This window comes from Desmodus rotundus, chromosome 5 (assembly GCF_022682495.2).
Source record: "Desmodus rotundus isolate HL8 chromosome 5, HLdesRot8A.1, whole genome shotgun sequence".
In the NCBI taxonomy this organism is placed as follows: Eukaryota; Metazoa; Chordata; class Mammalia; order Chiroptera; family Phyllostomidae; genus Desmodus; species Desmodus rotundus.
The window spans coordinates 78,794,380-78,820,539 of NC_071391.1; the positions used below are offsets into that span (position 1 = coordinate 78,794,380).

Genomic DNA, 26,160 nt, shown 5'->3' on the forward strand with positions numbered 1-26,160 from the left:
TAATCTCTCTTACCTTCTTGCAGTTTCTTTTATTTTTTTATTGAAGTGCTTTATACCTCACTGAAATATTTAGCATTTTTTTCCCATAATATCTTATCAAGAGCAATCTTTGCCACTCTAGAAACTTTGATATTTTCTCAAAATCTCTACTGTTAGCTTAATCACTGAAGGATTTAAAACTGTTCGTGGGTGGCTTAGTGTTGTCATGGTGTACTTTGATTTTAGCCTGCTTTGTTTGTAATTTTAAATATTTACATTACATTATTGTTTAAAATTCTTCTTAAGTCCAACAGAGCTGAGAACCCTGAACTTTTGGATGAAATTTATAACAGAAAAGCTGTTTTACTGATTATGATAGCTGTGGTTCTAAACTGTAGTCCTGTCTGTGAAAAGCAGGCTTTGTTTGTCCTGTGCAAGTCTGTGAAAGAGGATGGATTAGAGCCTCACCTCATTAAAAAGGTACACATGGATGAATATAATCTTCCTTGGATAACTTCTAAGCAATTAAAAAAGATAAGCTAGGATTTCGAAATGGCACTTGTGAAAGACTTGGAGACAGTTTTATTTGTTAATAGTGTATGTATTTGTATGCTCTGTTATTTCTTACATTCAGTTTAAGAGCATTTCACCAGGCATACAGTGAACTAACATGAGTGAATGACCTGTCGTCATACAGACTAGGACCTCTGGAATAGCATTTATTGAGGGAAAGACAGGGAAACAGCAGTAGCAAGTGTTTTACCTTATTGATTCTCAGGCAGGGCGTTGGTATGTAGCAGTGCCAGGAGTAAAGTTTAAGAGCTTTTCAGTTGCATGGTTAGAGAAGGAATTGCAGTGTTCAGCCTTGCGATTACATCAGCACAGTGTTGTAGAATGTTCTTCTGTTCCCTTTTCCACCTGCTCAACATTCATGATTTGGAAGCAAGCCTTTCTGGTGTAGATTTTTACAGATGAACCAGTGACAGATCAGTGGTTTACCGTTCAGCATTCTAACAGCAAGGTTTCCATGGAGCTTTGCAGTAAGCAAACCCATAGGCAATCAGTCTTAGACGAGTCAACCTTTTACTTTTCTGTTAAAATAAATTGCTTTAAGATAATTATATAATTATACTACCTAGTTATTATTATAAGTGGAATATAGTGTTTTGATTTTCTCATTGGTTTAGGGCTTAAAAGAATTATTTTACTTTAGACCTTCCTTTTATATTCATTTTGAATATAATGAAATGTTGAAAATTGCAATGTATTTTTCTGTTTTTATTTAAATAAATTTTATAAATTTAAATTTAAATAAAATTTATTGAGGGTTTGCTATGTGCCAGGCACTGTGCTAGTTATATTAAATGCACTTTTCTTAATTAGTCTTGCTGAACTGGGGTACTTTTATTATCCCCATCTCATAGATGAGTAAATCAAGGTATAGAAAAGTTAAATGAATACTTAAGTCATACTGTTAGTAAATATTAACAAAGATTTAAATAATATATTACTTTGCTGTTTTCTTAAAGAATTCACGACTTTTTGATTTGCACAGGTTTTAGAGAAAGTTTCTGAAACTTTTGGATATAGGCATTTAGAAGACTTCATGGCTTCTCATTTGGATTATCTGGTTTTGGAATGGCTAAATCTTCAAGATACTGAATACAGCTTATCCTCTTTTCCTTTTATTTTATTAAACTACACAAACATCGAGGATTTCTATAGGTAGGTTTACATATGGCACATGTGAAATATGTGTAACTTAAAATTAATGATGTTTGGCAATTCCACCTCCACATACACAGACATGGGAGGTTGTATAGTATGTGAGGCAGGACAGGTTGTTTTAATAAAAGTGAATTAAAGGGAATCACTGGACTTTGGATCAGTTCTTTGCTATGCTGGTAACTGGTTATGTGATTTTAGGCAAGCCATGTAACCATCCTTTGGGACTTGATTTTTTAAATCGGTAAAGTAAGGCATGTAATTTACATAAAGAGATCTTTAACATTCCTTTCAGATTTAACATTTTCTGAGAAAAGTGAAAGATAACTAGTGCTGGTTATTTCTGCCTTGTTTTTATTTTCTGTTGCTTGACTTTCGGACATTTAATCATTATTTCTATTTTAATATAAAAGTGTTTGTTTTGCTAACTCTAACTCTAGAGAAGAAAAATTTGAAAATGCAAAGGTTTGAAGTAACTAGAGTAATGTGTGGGTATCAGAATGATGGGAAGGTAGTTTATAATTGTTAAGTGGTTTTTATTGTTCATTCAGTTTGGCAATAATATTTACACTTATTCCTTGAATTTATAAATTGCTTTCATATTTCATTTTAAAATAGTTTTATATAAATTGCTTATGCAGAAGAATTAAATAAAATTTAGTTTGTACTTTTTAGATGACAGAATTAAGGGAATATTTCTAAGATCTCTTTTTTTTAGTGTGACTATTTAAAATTTACTAACTTTATTATTCCATTTATAAAATTAGAGTAAGGAAAAAGCAAAGTAAACGAGGGTCAAGATGGTAGCATAGGTAAATGGCTTCCCTTTTCATACAATCACATCAAAATTACAACTAAACTATAGAACAACCAGCATTCAGAACCATCACAAATCAAGCTTAATGGAAGTCCTACAACTACAGAATTAGAGAAGAAATCAACTATGGAATGCAAGAAGAAACCATATCGAAACTGGTAGGAGGGGCGGAGACGTGGAACTGGCTGGTCCCACACCCTGTGTGGTGGATGAAAATCAATAGGATATCTCAGGAGTGAGGAGTCCAAGCCCCACATGAGGATCCCCAGGCCAGGGTTCAAGTGCCAGGGAGGTAAATTCCCGTAATTTCTGGCTATTGAAACCATTGGGGATTAAGGCTGTGGAAGACCGAACTGCTGGAGTCTCAGGCAGTTCCTCTTCAAAGGCCCACGCACAGACTTACTTGGACTCATTCCCTTTGAGCTGTAGCATGTGGGGCAGAAGATTGAAAGACATCAGGCACTTACGGGGAGGAACTGAGTTGTCCGGCATCAGGGTGAGAGCTGGGGAGCAGCTGTCTCTCAGACAGAAGTGCTGGCAAAGGCCACTATTCATTTTCTGACTCTTCCCCCCATAGAACCACAAAGCCAGCTATGTGGGTGCTATATCTGAGACTCCATAAATCTGGTTCACACTCTTTGTCCCACCCTGGTGATTCCCTGAGTCCTTGCTCCACCCAACTTTTGGGCCCACCTAAGCAGTTTCCAGTGGCTTTTCTGTATGAATGGCTTGTCTTGACCCATGCGTCAGATTTTCCTAAACTTTCAAATAAGCATCATCTGGTTTCAGTGAGCCCCATCCCTCTTACAAAGTGGCCCTGTGCCTGGCAGTAGCAGCAACTGGCCTTGGTTCACAGCTTAGCCTCATCAGGTTACCCCCAACCCTAGCAAAAGTAGCAGACATCTGCAGACCACTTTGTAGCTTATGGTGAGTGACCCCTGACAGAACTCAGTTGGTGACATGCCAACAGCAAGCATGGCTCAAACACAAGAGGAGGGTGTGCATAGTCCACATGAAGGTAGACATAGCAGCTCTACCTAATACATGGGAACAAACACAGGGATGCTGCCAAAATGAGAAAACAAACATGGCTTAAATGAAAGAACAGGTCAAAACTCCAGAAAAAGAACTAAACAAAATGGATAGAAGCAATCTATCAGATGCAGAGTTCAAAACACTGGTTATAAGTTTGCTCAGGAAACTTAGTGAGGACCTCAACAACATAAAAAATATCCAGTCAGAAATGAACTTTACACTAATTGAAACAAAGAACAATTTACAGGGAATCAATAGTAGAGTGGATGAAGCCGAGAATCAAATCAATGATTTACAATAGAGGAAAATAAAAAACAACCCATCAGAACAGCAAAAGAAAAGAGAATCCAGAAAAATGAGGATAGTGTAAGGAGCCTCTGGGACAGCTTCAAGTGAACCAACATTTGCATCACAGGTGCCAGAAGGAGGAGAGAGCAAGAAATTAGAAACCTATTTGAAAAAAGTAATGACAGAAATCTTCCCTAACTTGATGAAGAAATAGACATACAAGTCTGGGAAGAGCAGAGAGTCTCAAACAAGATGAACCCAAAGAGGCCCACTCCACTACACATCATAATTAAAATGCCGAAATTAAAGACAGAGAGAATCTTAAAAGCAGCAAGAGAAAAGCAGCTAGTTACCTACCAGGGAGCTCCCATAAGACCATCAGCTGATTTCTCAAAAGAAACTTGGTAGGCTAGAAGGGATTGCCAAGAAATATTGAGTGATGAAAAGCAAGGACCTACAGCCAAGATTGCTCTACCCAGCAAAGCTATCATTTAGAATCAAAGGACAGATAAAGAGCTTCTAAAACCAGAAAAAAACTAAAGGAATTCATCACCACCAAACCAGTATTATATGAAATGTTAAAGGATCTTCCTTAAGATGATCAAAAATATGAACAATAAAATGGCAGTAAATACATATCTTATCAACAATTGATTCCAAAAATACCAAAATAGACAAGCAGAACAGAAATAGAATCATAGATTCAGAGAGCATTTTGATGGTTGTCAGATGGGAGGGTGGTCATGGGGTGAGGATTGGGGTAAAGGGTGAGGGGATTAAGAAGTAGTAATTGGTAGTTACAGAATATTCATGGGGCTGTAAAGTACATCATTGGGAATAGAGTAGCCAATGAACATAATGTGTGACCCATGGACATGTACAATCGTGTGGGGATTGCGAGAAGGGGCTTGATAGAGAGGAGCAAAGGAGGGAAATTTGGATAATAATAAAATATTAATTATTTTAAGTAGTTTATTAAAGCTACTTAATAATATTTAATATCAATAATTAATTAAAAGTAGTAATAAAACAATAAATTATAATGTCAAAAATAAGCAAACTAAACTAAAAGTAAGTTTAGAATAAGAATGTTTCATCTATATAAATGATGTGGTAATGCTTAGAGTGTTTCATTATTTTAAAAACTATAATAAATTTTACTATGAAAAGTTATATAGAATTTATATTTTAAATTTTTACATTTTAGATCTTGTTATAAAGTTTTGATTCCACAACTGGTGATTAGAAGTGATTTTGATGAAGTGAAGTCCATTGCTAATCTGATTCAAGAGGATTGGAAACGTCTTCTGATAGACTGCTTTCCAAAGATTCTTGTAAATATTCTTCCTTACTTTGCCTGTGAGGTTACAGGAGACATTGGGATGGCACAGCAAAGAGAGAATGCTTCCAAAGTCTATGATATGCTTAAAGATGAAAACTTACTAGGTAAACAGGTATGACTTCAACTTTTACCTCAATTTTTTCCCTAATTTATCTAAGATGTAACTTTAAAATTTTAAGGCTCTTTATTCATTTATACAGTTAAATTTGATATGTGATAATCACTATCTAGCACAGATAGTCCATGAAAATTGTTGTTGTTGTACAGTATTGTCTCCTTTTGAATTGGCTTTTAAATGAAATGTTTTTAATAAAAAAATTTTTTAAATCACTTGAATAATTTTATTTTGTTTCTTTTTAAAATTTATTTTAATTGGAAGTAATTAGAAGTGCAAGTTAAAGTCAAGCAATACTGAATAATATATAGAAAATCCTCCTTATTTCTTCTTCAGTCTCATTAAGCCCTTCACTTTTCAAGGAAAAATACAATCCCAAATTTTCATACTCTGATCTTTCTTTTTTCCGTGACTACATTCTAACATATGGTATAATTTATTCAGGAATTATGTTCATTGCTTTTTATCAGTCATCTCTAGTGTAACTACTACAAAGGTAGAATTTTCTTCTTTTTTTCTTCCTTGTTGATGTATCCCGACCACCTAGTATATATTGAGTACTCATTATTTGATAAATAATGGAGTCATGGAAAAAAGGATCTTACAATTTTTGTTTCATAGTAATTTACATAAATTCAAAATTATTTGAGGCAACTTATATTAAATCACATATATAATCTTTTTTAAGATTTTTAAGATTTTACTTATTTTCAGAGAGTGGGGAAGGGAGGAGAAAGAGAAGGAGAGAAACACCAATATGAGAGAACATCAATCAGTTGCCTTTCAAACACACCCCAAATGGAGACCGAACCTGCAACCCAGGCATGTGCCTGAAGCAGGAATCAAACTGGCCACCTTTTGCTTTGTGGAATGTCGCCCAACCAGCTGAGCCACACTGGTCAGAGCAATGTGTAATCTTTTTTGTGGTCTTAGAGGATTGGTCAGTTCAAGGGTTTTTTTTAATGTTAATTTGGATGACTAACCAAATCTTGTTAACATAAAATTAGGATTGGATAAACTTCTAGAGCCTCTTTTTTTTGGTTGCCCAGTTATCTATATTGAACCACAAAAGTTCACAGCAAGTCTCCCAGTTGCCTAGGTGGGCCATTGCCAGTGAGAGCTGGTTGTAAGTCTGTAGTCTGGAAGCAAATGGTAAGCAGAGAAGTTCCTTTCCCAAAAGATATTTGCACCAGAATGCTGGCATACCAAGGGTAATAGAATTTATGAGAGACAGTCTGTTTCTTCTCTTTCCTTCCCAATCTCCTTTCTTAGACTTCTGAGCACGCCTAGTCTTACATTTTCTTTTATGTATTCAGACCAAAAAATAGCCGTTTTCAGGGTCATAATTAGGAAGAAATGCAATTGTATTAAACCTTGGTTCTTGTCTTCTTCATTAAATATATTAAGTTCTTGGTAGTTTCTATTATGAACTTGTCATAAGTTAATTTTTTTCTCTAATATGTACTTTATCTGAATGAGTCTTCTAGATTCTTTTGTTGTTGTTGGTAAGTGTTGGTACAAACTGTTATCAGTCTTTGAGTCTTCTAAAACTGTTCATTGTTAAATGCCTAAAATATTTACAGTTTAAGATTGTAGAGCTATGCCTAGCTATCTGAACCATTTATATGGACTATAGCTAAAATTACAGATCTTTCTTAGAGAACCATATGAAACTAGTGAAGTTGGTTGTGATCTTATGTGCAAGGAAACTAGCGTTAGTTTTACCTCTGATATAATTATAGTTGGCCAATTTGTCATTACTTATTCCAGATATACTTTTAAATGAGGCTGGAATTTTATAAGGGCTACAACCTTGGACATGATTGGACGACTGATATGTAAGCCCAAGGGAATGGCTAGGATTTTTACATGAGGTATCTTATCACATTCAAAAATATTTCTCTTATGAGGAAGTGTTTCCAAATCTCCTTGCGCATCAAATAAATCTGTCATTTGTGTTTTAGTTTAATGCACTGTAATTTTTTATTTTAAGAACTAATAAATTCACCTTTAAGACTCATACAGTTTTCATTCATTTGGCTGAGGTAAAATGTAGCAGAACCATTCTTTATATTTAGAGAATTTATGTTCTTTGTGAAGCTACCTGTAGCAGGAAGTGATTGACAAAGAGTCTGCTCTTGTTGAATTTTAAAGATTTTTGTTTATTTATTTTTAGAGAGAGGGAGGAAGTGAGGGAGAGAGATACATCTATGTGAGAGAGAAACATTGATCGGTTGCCTCTTGCGTGCTCCCAACCAGGGATCTTGCCTGAAATCCAGGCACGTGATTGAGAATTTTTACTAGGAAAGTTTTCTAAGTGAACTAGCATTCCCAAATGAGAATGAAATTCAGACTGAGGAAAAGTACAGATCAGTGGGGAATTTGGTTGGCAAGGAAATGATTAGGCTGAGAAATTTCATGTTAGACCTGAAGTCTTCATCACTTAAAATGATTCTTAAAAATTAAAAGGCCATATTAAGAGAGTCTCGTATGGTATGATTTCTTTAATTTCCTCTGCTTACAAGTCAGTTGCATAGCAGAAACAAGTGGAATTAGGTGTATGTCTTGCAGATCTTAGATCTTTGGTCATCTATAGTCACTGAATAATTTTGGAAATGAGGCGATAATGTGAACCCCTTGAGCTATCTTACACAGATATAAACACTTAAATATACTTTTATTTTATATCCTTACAGATTGATCATTTATTCATTACTAATTTACCAGAGATTGTGGTGGAATTATTGATGACATTACACGAACCTGCAACTGCTGGTGAAAGCCAAAGCACTGACCTGTGTGACTTTTCAGGGTATGTGTATTCTAAACTTGAGAATTAGCTACAGTTTCAGAAGTCTATTGACAGGTATATTGTTTGACATTTTTAAATACCTATTTCAGTTTTTAGGTGTGTACTCTGCTTTTAAATTGTTTCTTTAAAAATAACTTCCTTTGAAGTAATTACCTATCTGCTTCTAACTGTAGGCTCTTCCACAATAACTGCTCTAATTTACCACCTCGCTTGCAAATTCATGACCTTTTTCCCTCAATCTCTCTCTGGTGTTTGAGCATTGTGCCATTGGTTGTCTGTTGAAATTTTCTTTATTTACACCTTATTCTATGTTCTCTTCTTCGTAGCTATGATTTGCATGTCTAGATCCCCTTTCCTTTATCATCCTCTTTAGCTATCAGAATCTTACTGTACTGCGATTTCACTTGGATGTGTACACCCACTTGGTTGACATGAGTGTTAGTTATTTTCTAAGCTTGACTATAAACTGCTTGAAAGCACCCTTTTTTTGTATGCCCTCCAGTGCTAGCCATATGAAATAGTAATAGCTACTGAAGTACTTTTATATATATAATTTCGTTTGATATAATGTTTGACTGCTGTCTTAAAATATTATTGTATTTAGAGTACTAGCATAGAGCTTTAATTCATACTTGAAGTGGAGTGACACTAGACTCCTCTGTGGAATTACCATTAACTTCATAAAAGAATTTTTAAGCAAATCATTTAAAAACTGACTAAGTCCTAGAAGGTAAAAGTATTTAGGTATTCTGGTTGATGTATATAGGCATGTGTGTGTATATATATGACGTGTGTGTATATATATACATATATATATATCATTTTATTAAAAGCCTAGTTTTTCAGTAGAGAAATAATTTTTAAATTTGAAGTTACTATAACCTAAGTTTTTATTCTGTAGTCTTTCAGTCAAATCCGTTTTTTCTTGATAATTATGGTCTGAATATGGTAACATTTTTTTCTACAACTTTTAGGGATTTGGATCCTGCTCCTAATCCACCTCATTTTCCATCACATGTGATTAAAGCAACATTTGCATATATCAGCAATTGCCATAAAACCAAGTTTAAAAGTATTTTAGAAATTCTTTCCAAAAGCCCTGTAAGTATACAATACTATTATAATAACTGAAAAGTGGATTTCTACTGTTTCAGCTAGAATATCCATGTATGCAAATCATAAAGAGAAAAAAAGTAAATGAATAGAAATTCATCGGAATAAATAAAGAAGAAAAATACTTATTTACAGGTTTATATCTTGGTATTGTATTTGTCAGTATAATTCAAATGTGTTACATCTGAGGGCTGAATTTTTTTGTGACAGTTTAGTCATATATTGGCTCATGGAAATATGTTTTTTAATGTGCTATTTAATTACAGTTTATCAATATCATAAGTTGACAGTAATTTTTTAATATAGTAATTTTAATGTAATATTTTGCATTTGATATCAGACCCAAACTAAATTATATAATTTATTTTGAATATGAATGTATTTTACCTGAGTATATGTGATTTGACAAGTTTTGACTAAAATGTATCTTTATTTTGTAGGATTCCTATCAGAAAATTCTTCTAGCTATATGTGAGCAAGCTGCTGAGACAAATAATGTTTATAAAAAGCACAGAATTCTTAAAATATATCACCTCTTTGTTAGTTTATTATTGAAAGAGATAAAAACTGGCTTAGGAGGAGCTTGGGCCTTTGTTCTTCGAGATGTTATTTATAGTTTGATTCACTATATCAACAAAAGGTAAATAATATATTTAGAATAGATAAAAGTATTTCTCTACTGTTAACTGAAAATTTATACTAAGAGGTAGAAGCCAGAGTATTGTGTCTGGGATTTATATCTACCTATTATTTTATAACTTGTATTACTACTACTCCAACTCTAGAAATCTTAACTAGTAAGGATCTTCAACATTTAAAAACGAATATTCTAATTTTAGATGGCCTGTAATATATACATTACTGTAGCAATTCTGGTCACAAGTTGAATGTGTATGTGGGGTGTTCCCTACACACATCCAAGGAAATCTGCAGACCTAGTTGGGTGTCCTACAATTCAACTCAATTTTGACGAGATAGTGTCAGATCCCAGAGGTTAAAGGCCCTTAGTTCTACAAGATTTCTCCCCACACAAAACCAATTAGATACCCGTGGCAAGACCAGGTTTTCATGTGTGCCTCTGAACAACTGGCTCTAGATTCCAGGCTGTAATGATCCCAGCCTTCCTTGTTTTTTTTTCTAAGTTTATTTTTATTGTTTACACTATTGCAGTTGTCCCAATTTTTCCCCTTTACCCACCTCCACCCAGCCCTTGCCACCCCCAGCCCCCACCTTTCCTCAGGCCATAACCATACTGTTGTCTCTGTCCATGGGGTCACGCATATATGTTATATGTTCACGCATATAATCCCTTCATGTTCTTTCATTCAGTCTCCCACAATCCTCTCCCCTCTGACAGCTGTCAGTCTGTTCCATGTGTGGATGTCTCTATTTCTATTTTGTTCATTAGATTTCACATATATGTGAGATTATATGGTATTTGAATTTTAGTGACTGGCTTATTTCACTTAGCATCATAATCTCCAGGTCCATCGTGTTGTTCCAAAAGATTAAGAGTTCCTTCTGCTTTATAGCCATGTAGTATTCCACTGTGTAAATACACCATGGCATTTTTATCCACTCATCTACTGACGGGCGCATGGGCTATTTCTAGATCTTGGTTATTGTAAACAATGCTACTATAAGCATAGTAGTGCACATGTTCTTCCAGATTGGTGTTTGAGGATTCTTCAGATAATATTCTAAGAGTGGGATTGCTGGGTCAAAAGGCAATTCTTTTTTTTTTTTTTTTTTAAGATTTTATTTATTTATTTTTAGAGGGAGAGAGAAAGAAGGGAGAGAAACATCGACGTGAGAAACATTGATCTGTTGCCTCCCACAACCGGAGACCCTGTGCATGGGCCAGGGATCGAACCGGCAACTTTTCAGTTTGCAGACAGTGCTCAATCCATTGAGCCACCCCAGCCAGGGAGGCTGTTTCCTTTTTGAGGAAATTCCATACTGTTTTGCACAGTGGCTTCACCAATCTGCAGTCCCACCAACAGTGCACTAGGGTTCCATTTTTTCCACATCCATTACTCGGTTTGTTGATTTATTGATGGTAGCCCTTCTGGCAGCTGTGGGTTGGTTTCTCACTGTGGTTTTAATTTGAACCTATTTGATGATTAAGGCCATTGAGCATTTTTTTAATGTGTCTGTTGGCCATCTGTATGTCCTCTTTGGAGAAGTGTCTGTTCAGGTCCTTTGCCCATTATTTGGTTGAATTGTTTATCTTCTTTATACATTTTGGAAGTTAAACCCCTAATAGATGTATCATTAGCAAATATGTTTTCCCATACAATGGGTTCCCTTTTCTTTTTGTTGATGAGTTTTGTTTCTTTTTTTTGTCTAATTTCTCTGGCTAGAACTATAGTATAATATTGAATAGCAGTGTGAAAATAAGCATCCTTGTTTTGTTTCTCATCTTAATTGGAAAGCTTTGTCTTTTAACATTGATTAATGTTGTTATTTGTGGGTTTTACATAGATTACCTTTATTTTGTTGAGGAAGTTTCTGTCTATTCATGTGTCTCTCGGTGTTTTTATCATGAAAGGTTGTTAAATTTTCGTTAAATGTCTTTTCTGTGTTTGTTGATGTGATCAAGTAGTATTTTCTTTCATCCCATTAATATGTATTACATGGATCAGTTTTCTTATATTGACCTCTTGCAGTCCTGGGATAAATTCTGCTTGCTCATGGTATATCATCTTTTTTATATGCTGCAGATATAAAGTTAACTCTTCTTAAGTGTTTGTTGGTGTGCTTCAACCAAGTCTTTTTTTTAAAAATGTAAGTGTTTCTGCTACATAATTTTTGTCAGCACTACTTTTCCTGCATCCTGTAGGTTTTGGTATGCTGCATTTCATTTTCCTTGGTCTCTATGCTCTTCCAGCATATTTAAGACAATTGTTTAAAGTCATTGATTAGTCCATTATCTGAACTTTCTCAGGAACTGTTTCAGTCAGTACATTTATTCCTATGAATGGGCCTTACTTTCCTAAGGCCTTTCCTAATTTGCTAATGCCTTGTGATTTTCTTCTTGAAAACAGGACATTTTACCATTACGATGTAACTGTGGGAATCAGATTTTTTCCCTTGTCCCAGGTTTGACCTTTTTTTGTTGTTGTTCTTGTTGAAGGTTATAGCCATTTGTTTCATGAGTTTACTCAACTGTTTTTACAGAGAATGTATTTCTTACTGTGCGTAGTCACTGAAGACTGTTCCTTAAATTATGTTGAGGTAGTGTTTTGACACAGATTCTCTTGAATATCAGGTGCCAGAAGGAAAGAGAGTAAACCTTTTGTAGTCTCGGCAGGTTGGCTGTGTTAGGACTGTCCCTCAACACATAGCCAGGCTTGCACTGAGCCTAGGGACCAGCCCAAAGTGAAAGCTTACGGCTTCAAAAGTAATTTTTGTACAAGCACCTGAGCATGTGTGTGGCTTTTTCTACATTCCCCATATATATATTGGTGGCTTTGAGTACTCCAATTTCCCAAGGAAGCTCTCTCCTCACCATTCCCTCCTAGGTATTAGGCTGTCTATTGTATGACTGGACAGTGATCTCTTGTACCAGGCAGCTGTGGGTTGTTGGCCTCCTTAATGGCTTCAGGCAATTCCTGCAGTTTTTCTAGCCTTCAGGAGCTCTCAGACAGGTTTAGAACAGACATACACAATAAATAGTGAGTACGGTCTGCTCTGCTTTCTCCAGATCTAAGGGCCAGGATCCCATATCAGGAACAGGGGAATGCAGTTTTCATGACTACAGGCAAGTGGGGAGGGGGTGGTGCAAGGACAGCTAAATCACCAGAGCTTTTCTACAGTTTTTAATATGCATATTTTTATTAAATATTTGCTTGATGGCTGTAAACTTTGTTTACAGAGCCAAAAAAGTACTGAGTTATTTTTTTTAATATTTACTATTACAACAAATGATTTTTGTTTTATACTATTCTTGGAGATCTTTTTATGATAAGCTGCAGAGCTCCTTCATTCTTTATTAAACGTTTTTAAATTTTATTTTTAAATTATAGTTGACATACAATATTATATTGTTTTATATAGTACAACATAGTGATTAAACATTTAAACATCCTACAGAGGTCACCCTGATAAGTCTAGTACCTATCTGACACCATATACAGTTACTGAAATATTATTGATTATATTTTCTGTGCTGTACCTTAATCCCTGTGACTCTGTTTGTAGTGGCAACCTCTACTTCCTAATCCCTTTCAACTTTTTCACCCATTCCTCAGTGCCCCCTTCCATCTGGCAACCATCAATTTGTTCTCTCTCTGTATGAGTTTAGTTCTGCTTGGTGGGATTGTAAAGTGGTGCAGCTACTACGCAAAACAGTATAGTATGGAGGTTCCTCAAAAATTTCAAAATAGAACTATCATAACAAAGCAGTTCCACTTCTAGATATTTATCTGAAGAAATCCAAAACACTGATTCACAAAGATATATGCACCCTACGTTTATTACAGCATTATTTACAATAGTCAAGATATTGAGGCAACTTCGGTTCCATTGATAAACGAGTGGATAGATGGTGTGGTACACACACAAACACAAACACACTGGAATATTGGCCATATAAAAAATGAAATCTTGCCATTTGTGACACCATGGATGACTAGAAAGTATTATGCTAAGTGAAATAAGTCAGATTGAGAAACACAAATACATTATGATTTCAGTTATATGTGGGATCTGGAAAAAAAAAACAAAACTGAAACAAATTCATAATTCTCTTTTTTAATGTTTCCTGCCAGGGAAAATGGAGCTTTGTACTCCACCATTTTGCTAATGCCACTTCTCTATATTATCTTCAAGGAACTGGATATGAAAGTGACTTTTATGTCAAGTCATATCAGAATTAGAGATGCTGAATAAAAATGACATGCAAATAAGTTTATGTCAAAATAGTTTCCTAGAACTTAACTGTTGTTTTTTTTCTATCTTAGGCCTTCTCGTTTTATGGATGTGTCATTACGTAGCTTCTCCCTTTGTTGTGACCTATTAAGCCAGGTTTGCCGTACAGCAGTAACGTACTGTAAGGATGCTTTAGAAAATCATCTTCATGTTATTGTTGGCACACTTATACCCCTTGTACATGAACAGATGGAGATTCAGGAACAGGTAATTTTGTAAATCACCTTCAAATGATATTTCAAATCTTGGAAGGAAATGAGTGTTGTATGTTTACTTGGTATAATTTGTAATTTTAGTGAAAATGTACATATGTATTTTAATCCTCACTTGAGATATGTTTGTTTATTTTTTTAAAGATTTTATTTATTTGTTTCAAGAGAGAGGGAGAAAGGGAGAGAAACATTGATGTGCAAGAGATACAATAGGTTGCATCTCGCACGTCCTCAACCAAAGACCTGGCCCGCAACCCAGGCATGTGCCCTGACTGGGAAGAGAGAGAGAGAGAGAGAGAGAGAGAGAGAGAGAGAGAGAGAGAGAGTTCCTCTCACATCTACATGAGAGAGGAACAACGATCTGTTGCTTCTTTTATGCAACAGATCCCAACTGGGGATCGAACCCACAATCTAGGATTGTGCCCTGACTTGGTATCAGATGTGAAAGCTTTTTTGGTGTTGGGAAGACACTCCGACCAACTGAGCCACCCAGCCAGGGCTAGTGAAAATATTTTTTGAAAAATGGTTGGAAAAACATTCTCAATGAATTAATTTTTGTAACCATTTAATCACTGAACACATAGTAATTTTGATCTAATAAATACCCTTACAGTTTCTGTCTTATGCATAAAGCATAGAGGTAGTAAAAGCTATGGATAGCAATTTTCACCATTATGATGGTGTGTGAGATGTTACTTACATGTTTCAGTAATATTAGCATTTTTATACCTCAGAGCTCATCCTGTAAAAGCACTTTTAACTTTTTGTTGAATTATTTGAAAGCGTGGAAACAATAATAGCTGGCTACCTTTGAAATAATTGGACTATTTTATCTGAATTAGGTTAGGAGAATTGTTATCATTTATTACGATGGGTTTGATTATTTTACTTTAAAATATAATTAAGTCATTTCTCCCCTTTCATTTATTTTTGTTTTCGATTATGTTTAGGTATTGGACTTGTTGAAATACTTAGTGATAGATAACAAGGATAATGAAAACCTCTACATCACAATTAAACTTTTAGATCCTTTTCCTGATCATATTCTCTTTAAGGATCTACGTATTACTCAGCAGAAAATCAAATACAGTAGAGGACCCTTTTCACTCACGGAGGTAATATTATTCCAGCATCTTACTATGTTCTATTAGAAGGCTAGGCAATAGTACCTTTTGATAATCTCTAATACTCTGAATGTGAAAACGTTTTTAAAAAAAATTATGATGAAAAGATAGCATGAGATCAACCCTCTTATATAAAAAAACTGAATCTTAATATATCCTCTTGCATTGCAGTAAAAGTATAAATATCAGTTTCTTGGTAAATATTTGAGTTTAACTATTGAAGAGAAATGATACATGCTTGATTTTCATAAGCATAACATCCATTAATATCTCAAAATTACTTTCAGGGACAGTTTAATATTTTAATTAGAGATATTTAACCTTTTAAAGGGTTTTTCAAGTTTTAGTTCTTTTAACCTTCATAAACTTCAAAATTATTTTCAGGTATATTTTTCCTCATAAATCTTATTACAATTTAAAAATTATAATTTGTATTTTCCCAAGTATCAATATGAAAATACAGATTAATATGTTAAGATTTAAAACAAATAGGAATTTAAGCTTTTCTCTCTAATTGAGTATGTTATACCTTTCTTGAAAATGTAACTACCATATTTTGCCGTGTATAATGCACAATTCTTTGCCCATATTTTTAAGGGGAAAGTCATGATGCACATTATACGTGGGTAGTACTAATTCTGTATCTATATAAATGTCTTCGATTCTTTTATTTATGCTTATGCATTAAATGTGTAACTTAGAAAGCAATAACAATATCTGTATGCAAAACAATTCCCTGGAATATGACAATCAGGTTTGTTTTCTAAATATAAATAAATAAATAATTGAATTAAAAAGTTAAAAGATATTTTTTCCTGAAAGTTTGGGCCCAAAATGCGGGTCACATTATACACGGGAGCGCATTATACAGGGCGAAGTACAGTATTTTATCACGAAACAGTCTATTAGAATTTAAATTAAGACACTGTAGGATTTCAAATGGAAGAAATAATTTACTTCTAAGTTTGGTAGTAATAATGAGATGAACTAGTATCTGTAAAAGGCAGTTAGTAATTTTTTAAAACTTATTTCACAGACTTAAGCAGTACAGATCTATAGCAATTTCATTTTTAACTAATTTTTCTCTTTTAGGAAATTAACCATTTTCTCTCAGTAAGTGTTTATGATGCACTTCCATTGACAAGACTTGAAGGATTGAAGGATCTTCGAAGACAGCTACAACAACACAAAGATCAGATGGTGGAGCTTATGAGAGCATCTCAGGGTACTTTTATGTTACATTATTTCATTAATTTCATTTTGTTCTTTTATTATTATATTTAATTGATTATGCTGTTATATTGTTCCAATTTTTCCCCCTTTGTCCCCCTCTACCCAGTTCCCCCCACTCCCTGAGGCAATCCCTACAACATTGTTCATGTCCATGGGTCATGCATATAGTTCTTTGGCTACTCCATTTCTCATACTGTGCTTTACATCCCCATGGCTATTCTGTAACCACCAATTTGTACTTCTTGATCTCCTTGCCTCCTCACCGATACACCCACACCCATCTGGCACCATCAAAATGCTCTCTGCATCCATGATTCTGTCTCTGTTCCTCTTGTTTGCTTAGTTTGTTTTTTAGATTCAATTGTTGATACATATGTGTTTATTGCCATTTTATTCATAGTTTTAATCTTCTTTTTCTGAAATAAGTGTCTCTAACATTTCATATAATAATAATTTCATGATGATGAACTCCTTTAGTTTTTTCTTGTCTGGGAAGATCTTTATCTGCCCTTCGATTCTAAATGATAGCTTTGCTGGGTAGAACAAGCTTGACAGTAGGTATGTCTCTGCTTTTCCTGACTTTGAATATTTCTTGCCAATGCCTTTTAGCCTGCAGAAGTGTTTCTTCAGAAACCAGCTGACAGTCTTATGGGAACTCCTCTGTAGGTAACTAACTTCTTTTCTTGTGCTGCTTTTAAGATTTTGTCTTCTATCTTTAACCTTTGGCATTTTAATTGTGATGTGTCTTGGCATGGGCGTCTTTTTATTCATCTTTTTGGGGACTCTCTGTGGTTCCTGGACTTGCGTGTCTATTTCCTCATCACATTGGGGTAGCATTCCTTCATTATTTTTACAAATCGATTTCCAATTTCTTGCTCTTTCTCTTCTCCTTCTGGCACCCCTGTGATGCTAATGTTGAAATGGTTGAAGTTGCCCAGAGGCTGCTTATACTATCCTCGTTTTTTTTTTTTTATTTCTTTTTTCTACTTGTAGTTCTGATTGGTTGTTTTTTGTTTTCTTATGTTCCGGTTCATTGATGTGATTATGGTATTCATCCATTCTATTATTCTTACCCTGTAAACTGTTCCTCATTTCAATTGTTGTATCCTTTGTTTCTGACTGGATTTTATTTTATGTTGTTGAGGTCCTCACTAAATAACTTGAACATCCTTATTAGCAGTGTTTTGAAGTCTGCGTCTGATAGATTGCTTACCTACCTTCTGTTTAGTTCTTTTTCTGGAGTTTTGATCTGTTCTGTCATTCGGGCCATGTTTCTTTGTCTCCTTATTTTGGCAGCCTGTCTGTGTTGGGTGGGGTAGAGTTTCAGGTGGTCTCCAGGGCAGGACATACCATATTAGCCAGCTTGCTGTAGTCTCAGATATGGCACCTGTCTGCAGGCTCTGGCACTGTGGGGGAAGGGTTCAGAAAAGGGACAGTGGCCTCTGCCCTGCTTTTTGTCCAGCAGAAAGTGTACCCCAGCTCTCACCTTGATGTTAGACACTTCAGTACCTCCCTGTATGCCACTGGTGCCTTTCAAGCTGCTACCCCAGTGCTGGAGCTCAAAGGGAGTAAGTCCATTTGTGGGTTTTTTAAGGGGAACTGCTTGGGACTCCAGAAGTTTCTTCCACTGACTCAGTCACCACTGGTTTTTGCAGAAGTTATGGGGAGTTATTTTCCTGGCATTGGAACCCTGGACTGTGGGGGTTGATGTGGGGCTAGGACTCCTCACTCCTAAGATATCTCTCCCGAATTTTTATCCACCACATGTGGATGTAGGACCAGTGCATTCTACGTGTCTGCCCCTCCTGCCGGTCTTGATGGATATGGCTTAAGTTTGTAGTTGTCAGATTTCCATTCAACTTGGTTTCTGATGGTTCTGAGTATTAGTTCTGTTTCAGTAGTAGTTTTGATGTGGTTGTGTAAGGAGACGAGTCAGGTGTACCTGTGCCACCATCTTTTTTGTGTGTGTATTTTTTTCCCATTACCATTTAGTCCCCTTACACCTCCATGTCCCCAGCCGTCACAACACTGTTGTCAATGTCCGTGAGTCCTTTTGCTTTATGCATAGTCCCTCCACCTCCTAAGGCCCCACCCCACTAGCTGTCATTTATTTTTCGTCTCTGAGTCTGTCTATGCTTTGCTTGTTAGTCCAGTTTGTTCATTAGATTCTACATATGAGTGAAATCATGTGGGATTTTTCTTCTTCTGAGTGGCTTATTTTACTTAGCATAATGTCTCCAGGTCTATCCATACTGTTGCAAAGGGTAAAATTTTCTTTTTAACACCTGAGTAGAATTCCAGTATGTAAACGTCCCTTAGTTGTTTTATACACTAATCTATTGATGGACATTTGAGCTGCTTCCATATCTTGGTGATTGTAAATAATGCTACAGTGAACATACGGGTGCTTGTGCTTTCAAATTAGTGTTTTGGGTTCCTTCGGATATATTTCTAGAAGTCAGATTGCTAGGTCAAAAGGCAGATCCTTTTTTAATTTTTAAAGTATCTCCATACTGCTTTCCACAGTGGCTTCACCAGTCTGCATTCCCACCAACAGTGCAGAAGTGTTCCCCTTTCTCCACATCCACGTTAGCACTTGTTTATTTATTGCTGATGGCCATCTGACAGGTGTGAGATGGTATCTCATTGTGGTTTCAATTTGCATTTCTGTAATGATTAGCGATATTGAGCATCTTTTCATATGTCTATTGACTATTTGTATGGTTGGTTGTTTTTTGGTGTTGAGGTTAGTAAGAATTTTATAAATTTTGGATATAAACCCCTTATCAGATATATTGGGGAAATATGTTCTCCCATTCTGTGGGTTGTCTTTTTATTTTCCTTTGCAGTACAAAAACTTTTTAGTTTGATGTAGTCCCATTTGTTTACTTTTTCTTTTGTTTCCCTTGCCTGCAGAGATACATCTGATAAAAAATTTCTGAGTACAGTGTCGGAGATTTTGCTGCCTATGTTTTCTTCTAGGATTTTTTAATAATATCTCACACTTAAGTCTATCTGTAGCCCATAATATGTGCCTGCTTCCTCTGTCGAATATTAATTGACTATAAAGGTGTAGGCTTATTTCTGGGCTCTCTATTCTGTTCCATTGATCTATGTGTTTGTTTTTGTGTCAGTACAAGGCTGTTTTGATTACTACGGTCTTGTAGTATAGTTTGATATTAAGTAGCATGATTCTTCCAACTTTGTTCTTTCTCAGTATCACTGTTGATACACGGGTCCTTTTGCGGTTCATACAAATTTTCGAAAGATTTGTTCTAGTTTTGTGAAATACGTCATTGGAATCTTGATAGGAATTGCAATGAATCTATAGATAGCTTGAGTAGTATGAACATTTTAATGCTGTTAATTCTTCCTATCCATGAACATGGTATGTGCGTCCACTTATTTGTATCTTCTTCACTTTCTTATAATTTTCCATGTACAGGTCTTTTATATTCTTGGTTAGATTTTTTCCTAGGTATTTTATTCTTTTCAACACAGTTGTGAATGGGTATGTTTTCTTAATTTCCCTTTCTGTCCCATTATTTGCATATAAAAGTGCAACTTATTTCTGGATATTAATTTTGTATCCTGCTGCTTTGCTAATTCATTTTTCAGATTAGTAGATTATTGGTGAACTCTTTGGGGTTTTCTATGTACAGTATCTTGTCATCTGCAAATAAAGACAGTTTTACTTCTTTTTTTCCAATTTGGATGCCTTTTACTTCTTCTTGTCTGATTGGTGTGGCTAGGACTTCCAGTCCTATGTTGAATAAGACAAGTGAAAGCAGACATCCCTGTCTTATTCCCCATCTTAAGAGGAATGTTTGTAGTTTTTGCCCATTGAGTATGATGCTGGCAGTGGGTTTTGTCATATATGGCCTTTATTATGTTTAGGTATGTTGCCTCTATTCCCACTTTGCCGAAAGTTTTTATCATTAATCGGTGCTGGATTTTATCAAAAGCGTTTTGTGCATCTATTGATATGATCATGTGGGTTTTATCCTTCCTTTTGTTTATGTGGTGAATTAAATTTATTGATTTGCAAATATTGTACCACCCTTGCATTCCCTGAAAAATCCCAGTTGATCATGGTGTATGATCTTTTTGATACATTGCTACATTCGGTTTGCTAATATTTTGGTGAGGATTTTAGCATGTACATTCTTCAGGGATATTGGCATATAATTTTCTCTCTTTGTAGTGTCTTTATCTGGTTTTGGAATTAGGATAATGCTAGCCTTATTAAATGAGTTTGAGGGCCTTCCCTCTTGAATTTTATGAAATAGATTGAGAAGGAGTGGTGTTACTTCTTGGAATGTTTGGTAAAAATCACCTGTGAAGCCACCCAGTCTAGGGCTTTTGTTTGTTGGCAGTTGTTTGATTACTGCTTCAATTTCATTAGGTGTAATCTGTGTTCAGGTTCTCTGATGCTTCCTGATTTATTTTTGGAAGATTGTAGGTTTCTAGGAATTTATGCATTTCACCCAGGTTGTCCAGTTTGTTGGCATATAATTGTACATAATGTTTTCTTAATAATCTTTTGTATTTCTTTGGTGTCAGTTATTATTTCTCTTCTTTCATTTATGATTTTATTTATTTGGGTCCTTTTTCTTTTTTTCTTGATGAGTCTCGTTAAAGGTTTGTCAATCTTGTTTATCTTTTTGAAGAACCAGTTCTTGGATTCATTGATTCTTTTGTGTCATATTTTTTAGACTCTACTTCTTTTATTTCTGCTCTAGTCTTTATTATTTCCTTCTTTCTACTCACTTTGGGCTTTGTTTATTGTTCTTTTTCAAGTTCCTTTAATTTGAAGTTAGATTGTTTATTTGAGCATTTTCTTGTTTTTGAGATAGTCCTATAATGCTATAAATTACCCTTTTTAGGATTGCTTTTGATTACTTCCTTAATCTTGTTGTTGAGCCATTCATTGTTTCATAACATGTTATTTAGCTTCCATGTCTTTGCATATTTTTCAGTGTTCTTCTTGTGATTGATTTCTAGTTTCACAGCATTATGGTCAGAGAAGATGCTTGATATGCTTGATATGATATAAATGTATTGAGACTTGTTTTGTGTCCTAACATGTGGTGGTGTATCCTATAAAATGTTCCATGTACACCTGAAAAATACGTGTATTCTGCTGCTTTGGGGTAAAGTGCTCTGAAGATATCAATGCATTTTATCTAGTGTGTTCTTTACGCCTGCTATCTCATTGTTGATTTTCTGCCTGGTAGGTCTATCTATTGAAGTCAATGGGGTGTTAAATTCCCCAACTAGGACTGTATTTCTGACGGTTTCTTCCTTTATATCCATGAAGATTTGCTTCACATATTTATGTGCTCTTGTATTGGGTGAGTAAATGTTTACTAGGGTTATATCCTCTTGTTAAATAGTTCCCTTTGTCATTAAATAGTGTCCTTCTTTGTCTCTCACTAAAGCTTTGTTTAAAGTCTACTTTGTCAGATATAAGTACTGCTACCTCAGCTTTTTTTAAATTTTCCATTTGTATGAGATACCTTTTACCAACGCTTTTAGTCTGTATCTGTCTTTTGATCTGAGATGGGTCTCTTGGAGGCAGCTCATATGAGAGTCTTTTTTTCTAATTCATGAAGCTACCTTCTGTCATTTGGTCATTGCATTTAAGCCATTTACATTTAAGGTGATTATTGATATGTTCATATTTAGTGCCATTTTATTGTTTGACTGGTTTCCTTTTTTTTTCCTCTCATTTTCTTCTCATTCTTAAAGTCAGCCCATTAACATTTGTTGCAGCACTGGTTTAGTGTTAACAAACTGCTTTAACTTTCTCTTGTCTGGGACACTCCTTGTTTCTCCTTCAATTTCAAATGATAGCCTTGTTGGTTAAGTAGCCTTGGTTGTGGGTCCTTGCTTTTCATAGCCTGAATATTTCACACCACTCCCTTCTAACCTATAATATTTCTGTTGAGTAATCAGATTCCAGTCTAATTGATGCTCCCTTGTTGGTAACTTACTGCTTTTCTCTTGCAGCTTTTAGGATTCTCTCCTTGTCTTTAAGCCTGGTCATTTTAATTATGATGGACACTTGATGTTGGTATCTTTGGGTCCAACTTGTCTGGGACTCTCTGAGCTTCCTGAACTTATGATTTTTTCCTTCACCAGATTAGGGACGTTTTGGTAATTATTTCTTCATATAGATTCTCGATCACTTGCTCACTCTGTTCTTCTGGTATTCCCATTATGCGGATGTTGGTGTGCTTAATGTTATCCAAAATGTTTCTTAGGCTCTCCTCATTTTTTAAATTCTTTTCTCCTTTTGCTGCTTAGCCTGGGTGATTTTTCCTACCTTGCCTTCCAAAACTTTGATTTTATCCTCTGCTTCATCCATACTATGGCAAGTGTTATTTATTTCAGATGTTGCATTCTTTATTTCTTGTGGTTTCTGTATCTTTTTTCATGCTGTTGTATATCCTTATAATCATTATTCTAAACTGCCTGATAAATTGCTTGCCTCCATTTCTTCTAGTTCTTCTGGAGAATTCACTTGTTCTTTCATTTGGAGGTTGTTTTTTTATCTTGGTTGGTTCTTTGTATTTTCTACCTTAGATGTTAAACTGATCAGTTTTTGAGCGAATCAACCTATAGTCATCATCTGGGCTTAAGCACCACAGGGTAGGACAAAGTAATTCCTGCAGTCTGTGGTATTGCTTCCCTCAGGTTGATGCCACTAGGTGAGGAGTGCTCTGCCTGAGAGAGATGGCTCCCGCAATATGGGGAATGACTCAGCACAGGGATCCTGGCGGCTGTTCCTCCGGTTTTCTCCCCAGAGCCACCAACCTCAGACTTTCTTCATGTGTATCTAGTCCACTCTGCCCTCCCTTTGCTGGAGGCCAGGGCAAGTGGCTACAAATGAAATTTTGTGTGTTGGCCCTTTAAGAGGCTTTCTGCATCTCCTGCCATCTCTCCCTGTCAGACAGAAGTCCTGCTGCTTTCATAGCTGTATGTTATCTGGGTTCCTTCTGGCTCTGGTGCTGTAGGCTGGGGAGCCCAGTTTGGGGTTTAGGCCCCACACTTCTCAGGGGGAATCCCCTGCCTCTTAAATATGCCTCTGGCACATCAGCTGCTGCCTGTGGAAGCCCAGCCAGCCCTCTTGCATCTCCTCTGCACTCCCTACCAGTCACATTGTGGTGACGTAGTTTCCTCCATCTACCTGTTGTCATAAGACTTCCCTGTGCCACTGTCTTGACTGGAAGTCCAGGTACTAATTTTAATGACATATGTTATTCCTATCTATTCTTTTTCAAAAGAATCTTTTATAAATTTTTGCTGTTGGTTTAACTGCCATGGACTGAGGTTCTCATCATTTAGATCAGACCCTCACCTTTTCCCATCTAACCACAAAAGAGTTTCTAATAGTGTCACCTTGAACTACTCCCACTTTATCCATCCTCTACACCTCTGCCAGAATTTTTCTTTTCTTTTTTTTTAATCACATGAAGTTTAATCAGTCAAGTTAATGAAAATATCCAAAATTTGAGTTAGGGTATGGCAGCAGAAATTGAATTTTTGTTGCAAATAATAACAGTATCTGCTGTTTCCATTACTGACCAACTATGCAGCAGAAGAGCAATTGCATTGAATGTCAATTCATCAGGATCACGTTCCATAAACTTCTTGCAAACTTCAATGGCACCCTCCAATAATGTTTTATCACTAGTTTCACCATGGTTAATTGGAAATGGTTTCTGTCCATCTAATTCCTAGAGATGCCCATCTACGTGAACTAATACAATAAAATGAAGATCTACGTTTTCATTTATACTTGGTGCCTCAGTCTGACCTTCATGGGCACTGGTGTCATGAGTAACTTGAATAGTGTCATAGTTCTCCAGGTATTTGGCTCGTTCTTTAGGGCTCATCGACACAGACTCCTCCAAGAATCTTTCCGAGATTGATCCACATTCAAAGTGCTTCTTGTCTTTATTGTTGGCAATAGCATGGATCAGTCCAATTGTTCCACATTCACTGCTCATCATTTGCCTCATGAAATACACTGATGATGTGGCATCTTGTCCCTGAGATTTTATTTTTTCTTCCTCTTCTGTTCTGAATATTTCATACTTTTCTGTAATGGGGAAGAGAAGTAACACTGCACATACTGGTCTTGGTACCATGCTAAGAAGTTCAGGATCCATTCCATTTACATCAACAAATTGCCAGTTAGGATGTAGACCTAATTGTTTAAGAAACCGGTTGGTGACTTCTGGATTGGCCTCCAGCGGCAGCCAGCATTGAGGCTCCATGGCAGCTCCACCCCGGCACTCTCCAGCTCTGACAGCCCACGTGGTCGCAGCCTCGGCTGCTTCCGCCCCCGCACGCCCTCAGAATGATTTTTCTAAACCCACATATGGTTATGTTATTCTGTTGCTTAAACGAGGTTAACTTCTGCTGCCTAAAAGTAGCAGGAATTCTTTTTTTTTTTTTTAATATATTTATTGATTATGCTATTACAGTTGTCCCATTTCCCCCCCCACTCTACTCCATCCTGCACACCCCCTCCCTCCCACATTCCCCCCCTATAGTTCATGTCCATAGGTCATACTTATAAGTTCTTTGGCTTCTACATTTCCTACACTATTTTTACCCTCCCCCTGTCTATTTTCCACCTATCATCTATGCTACTTATTCTCTGTACCTTCCCCCCCTCCCCCTCCCACTCCCTTAATGACAACCCTCATGTTCTAGTTGTTTGCCTAGTTTGCTCTCGTTTTTGTTTTATGTGTGGCCGTTAATAACTGTGAGTTTGCTGTCATTTTTACTGTTCCTATTTTTGATCTTCTTTTTCTTAGGTAACTCCCTTTAACATTTCATATAATAAGGGCTTGGTGATGATGAACTTCTTTAACTTGACCTTATCTGAGAAGCACTTTATCTTCCCTTCCATTCTAAATGATAGCTTTGCTGGATACAGTAATCTTGGATGTAGGTCCTTGCGTTTAATCATGGGTAATGTAATTATGATGTGCCTTGGTGTGTTCCTCCTTGGGTCCAGCTTCTTTGGTACTCTCTGAGCTTCCTGGACTTCCCGGAAGTCTATTTCCTTTGCCAGATGAGGGAAGTTCTCCTTCATTATTTGTTCAAATAAGTTTTCAATTTTTTGTTCTTCCTCTTCTCCTTCTGGCACCCCTATAATTTGGATGTTGGAACGTTTCAAGGCGTCCGGGAGGTTCCTAAGCCTCTCCTCATTTTTCCGAGTTCTTGTTTCTTCATTCTTTTCTGGTTGGATGTTTGTTTCTTCCTTCTGGTCCACACCATTGATTTGAGTCCCAGTTTCCTTCTCATCACTATTGGTTCCCTGTACATTTTCCTTTGTTTCTCTTAGCATAGGCTTCATTTTTTCATCTGTTTTTCGAATAGATTCAACCAAGTCTGTGAGCATATTGATAACCAG

The 26,160-nt window shown here is 36.0% G+C and overlaps 1 protein-coding gene and 1 pseudogene across 1 annotated transcript in view; one reads left to right on the top strand and one right to left on the bottom strand.

Annotated features, from left to right (window-relative positions):
* ATM (ATM serine/threonine kinase) overlaps positions 1-26,160 on the top strand; it is a 169,345-nt gene that overhangs the window by 66,010 nt on the left and 77,175 nt on the right. Inside the window, exons 25-33 of the mRNA XM_024570803.4 lie at positions 286-459; positions 1,535-1,704; positions 5,052-5,298; positions 7,998-8,113; positions 9,088-9,214; positions 9,667-9,866; positions 14,191-14,365; positions 15,321-15,485; positions 16,587-16,719. Of these exons, the coding sequence (XP_024426571.2) occupies positions 286-459; positions 1,535-1,704; positions 5,052-5,298; positions 7,998-8,113; positions 9,088-9,214; positions 9,667-9,866; positions 14,191-14,365; positions 15,321-15,485; positions 16,587-16,719 (1,507 nt within the window). The remainder of the gene's footprint in view (positions 1-285; positions 460-1,534; positions 1,705-5,051; positions 5,299-7,997; positions 8,114-9,087; positions 9,215-9,666; positions 9,867-14,190; positions 14,366-15,320; positions 15,486-16,586; positions 16,720-26,160) is intronic.
* Positions 24,195-25,108, bottom strand: LOC112314278 (ubiquitin carboxyl-terminal hydrolase isozyme L3 pseudogene; annotated as a pseudogene).